Raw genomic sequence first — 3,966 nt, forward strand, 5'->3', positions numbered from 1 at the left:
TATATATATATATATATTTTATATTTTATATATATAAATAATTATTTTTTCTTTTTATTTATATGTATATTATATAATTATATTAATATAAACATAATATTTTTATTTCTAGTTTTTATTTTTATTATCGAAAATGTTTTATTTATAAACACATAAAGCTTTAAATTTAAATATAAACTTTTATTTATTTTTTATTATATAAAAATATTTTTTTACTTAATTTAAATAAATTAAATTAATAATTATTAAATATTAATACTATATTTTTTTTTATAATAAAATAACATATTGTTTCTTTTATCTTTATTAATAATTGAAAAATGAAAATACAATTATTACTAATTTTATATATTTATTTTTATTAATATTATTTTTTATTTTTTATTATTTAATAACATTAATAAAATATATATATAAATATTAATATAAATCTATTTATTAATTTATGTCTTTTTATATTTATTAAATTATATATATTTAAAGAGAATATATTTAAATTAATTTATCTTTTAATATAAAATATTTAAATCTTTTATAAATAATTTATTATAAAATTCATTATACTAAAGTTATATAAATTATTATAAAAATATATAGTTAAATATATTAGAAAGTATAAAAATATTATAATAAATAAAAAAGTTTTCAAAAATAATTTAAAGTTAATTATAAATATAATAATATATATATTTATAATTCTTTAATAATAATTTGGAATTAATTAAAAAAATAAAGTTTATCTATATTAAAAAAAATTATATTTAAATTATTTTGTTAATAATTTTATAATTATATAAATTTACTTTTATAATAAATAGCTGCTATTTAAATTGTTTTATATAAATACATAAGTAAATATATATGAAATATTTTTTATTTTTTTTAATTAATGAAATTTTCAAATGTAATTTATAATTAAAAGCATGTATAATAATTATAAAGTTATTTAATTTAAATAAGCATATATATATATATAAATTTATATTATTTTTTTTAAAAAAATAGTGAACATTATATTAAATAAAAATATATAATATTATTTACGTTTAAAAATATAAATTATTAATTACGTATAAAATAATATTCTATTTCTTAATTATTATGTTTAATAAAATTTTATTTATATATAAAATAAAATATAACAATAACTAATAAATATATAAAAAAATAAAAACTAAATTATAGTAATAAAAATAATGTATAAACAATAAACACTAATTAGTATCTTAATATTATTTACTTTCACCAATTTTTAAAGTCTATAATAATAAAAAAATGAAATAAAATGTCCTTATTAAGATTGTGAATAATGTAATTAATTAGGATGCACTTAATATAATTAAGGTTATTATTTAGACTAATATTATAAAAAATGTGTTTCATGCCATTATATATAAAGTAATTGTTAAACTTGTACGGAAGATATTTGCCTCGAATGTCTTCCTGGGTTTAAATAAGATAGCATATTAAATGCATGTATTTTATAATCTTATAGTGTTGATAGAAAATATGAAGAAATATGCCCTTTTGAATGCTAAGAATGTAGTTAAGATGGAGAATGCACCTAATGTAAATTAGTTTAATATTTCGATGAAAGACATAAATAATGTGAATTTTGTCTTAGTACATAATTAAATTGTAATGTATGTTCGGAATAAGGTTGCATTTAATGTAGTACTATATATTAACTATATTATAATTAAATAACATGTGTTAGATTTCCTTATAATTTTTTAAAAAATTAATTATAATGTCCTTAAGAATGTTAATAATGTAGTGCAGAAGGTGTATGCACATAATGTAAATATGTTTTTTATTTCGATTAAAAAAGTTAATAATGTGAACTTTGTAATAATAAATTAAGTAATTGTCATGTTTGCACAGAAAAAGCTTGTATCGAATGTCTTCCTGGATTTTAATTAGATAATGTTTCAGGATCATGTACTTTAATACGACATGAATAAAATGAAATATAATGTCCTTATGAATGTTTACAATGTGATTAAGATGAAGTATGCATTTAATGCAGTTACGGTTATTATTTACAATAATAAAATTAATAATGTTTTCTTTGTGTTAATTATTTTAATAATTGTTTAAACTGTAATGTAGATTTTTGCATCGAATGTCTACCTGGATTTTAATTAGATATTAATGCAAAATCATGCACTTTTATATACAGTGGTGATGGATAAGATCAAATATAATGCCCTTAAGATTGTGAATAATGTAATTAAGTTGGAGTATGCACTTAATTTAAATCAGTTTATTATTTGAATTATTAAACATAATAATGTTTTCTTTGTCTTAATAAATTTAAAAATTGTCTGAATTGTAATGAAGATGCTTGCAAAAAATGTATTCCTGGATTTTACTTAGATAAAATTTCAAAATCATGCAAAAAATTGAATAATGGAATTATGCATGTAGTTTTAGGAAAAAAATATATTATAATAGCTTTTAAGGAGTATTAGTTTTTGTAATTAGTTAAACTTTATTCGGATTATTAATATGAGAATTTTTCAAATAAAGCAATTTAAAATTTAATATCTTATTAATATAATAATATTCTTTTTATAATTAACTAACTTAATAAAAAATGTAAAAATGTTAAAAATTATTTAATGATTAATTGTTTTAAAAAAATGAATTTAATAAAAAATTATATTAGGCTATTATTTTTTAATTAATCGTAGATAAATATATATAATATTTAATATATATAATAATTTATAAATAAAATTTATAATATAAAAATTTTATAATAAAATTAATAAGAATTTAATTTTTTAAATATAAGTTGAAACTTTAATATTATTTATTATTTTATACCAAATATTAAAAATAATTATTAGATAAAATAAAAAAACAAATCTAAAGTATTTAAATTCATTAAAAATTATAAATTATTATTATAAAAAAAAAAGAAATTTTGAATTAAACCTAAAAATAATTAGTTAAAATAAAGTATTTGATTATAAGATTTTATATAATATTTTATTAATTAATATATATTATAATTTAATAATTTAAAAAATATCCAACATAAAATAAATATTATAAAATTTTTATTATATTTTTTTTAACTATATTATTATTATTATATTTATTATTATTATTATTATTATTATTATTATTATTATTTTTTTATTATTATTATTTTTATTTCTATACAATTCTTTTTTATAACAATAATTATAAAATAATTTTTTTATTTTTATTATAAATTATTAAATATATTTTTTATTTTTATACCAATATTTATATATATATTTTTTTTGATAATCAATTATTATTTTATTTTTAATGTTTAATTATTTTTATTTTTTTTATTTTCTATAAACATATATATTTTTTTTAAGTTTTTTATTTTTTTCTTGTTTTTTAATTTTTATCTTTTAATTATAATTTATCAAATTCAAGATTTATTTTATTTAAAAATCTATATTTTTTTTATTAAGGTTTCATTTATTGTTTTTAATGTTATTTAAATAAACAAAATAATAAATATATAAATTACAAATTTTATACTCTTTATAAAAGCCTTTTGGGTTTTTTAAACTAAAGTCATTATTTAAACAAACTTAATTTAGTATTTAAATGAATCTAAATAAATTAAATTATCATTATGATATTAATTATTAAAATAAAGTCATAAAAAAAAGTTATATAATATAAATAATATTTAATTATTTAAAAAAATTAAAAAAGTTTATATAAGATATTTTTATTTATTTATATTTCTTTTTTTTTTAAAAAAATACATTATTACTTTATTCAGTATTTCTTTTTATAAATCTTTTTAATATTTCCTTTATAAAAATGGGTAAAAATAATATATAAAACTAAATTCGAAATAAAAAAAAATACTCGAAGAATAAAATTATAAAAAATATCAGATATTTTAAAAATTTATATATCAAGAAAAGAAAAATTCCTAACTTAACTTATATAGAATTTAATTTA

At 12.5% G+C, this 3,966-nt stretch overlaps 1 protein-coding gene across 1 annotated transcript, besides 11 other annotated features; it reads left to right on the plus strand. All coding sequences in view use genetic code 6, as the record gives it.

Annotated features, from left to right (window-relative positions):
* Positions 1-339: 339 nt before the first annotated feature.
* Positions 340-387: a microsatellite.
* A 45-nt stretch (positions 388-432) lies between these two features.
* Positions 433-480: a microsatellite.
* Positions 481-1,020: 540 nt separating this feature from the next.
* Positions 1,021-1,078: a microsatellite.
* Positions 1,079-2,699: 1,621 nt separating this feature from the next.
* Positions 2,700-2,760: a microsatellite.
* Positions 2,702-2,764: a microsatellite.
* Positions 2,702-2,777: a microsatellite.
* Positions 2,721-2,767: a microsatellite.
* Positions 2,778-2,982: 205 nt separating the features above from the next.
* Positions 2,983-3,551, plus strand: IMG5_044140 (hypothetical protein; the record flags this gene model as incomplete). The annotated part of the gene is made up of 1 exon (XM_004037642.1): positions 2,983-3,551. A coding segment is annotated over one exon (569 nt), but the record flags the coding sequence as incomplete, so codon positions are not given.
* Positions 3,090-3,167: a microsatellite.
* Positions 3,181-3,290: a microsatellite.
* Positions 3,194-3,278: a microsatellite.
* Positions 3,362-3,398: a microsatellite.
* Positions 3,552-3,966: the final 415 nt, after the last annotated feature.

Source organism: Ichthyophthirius multifiliis (genome assembly GCF_000220395.1).
Source record: "Ichthyophthirius multifiliis unplaced genomic scaffold scaff_1120509249949, whole genome shotgun sequence".
Lineage (NCBI taxonomy): Eukaryota > Ciliophora > Oligohymenophorea > Hymenostomatida > Ichthyophthirius > Ichthyophthirius multifiliis.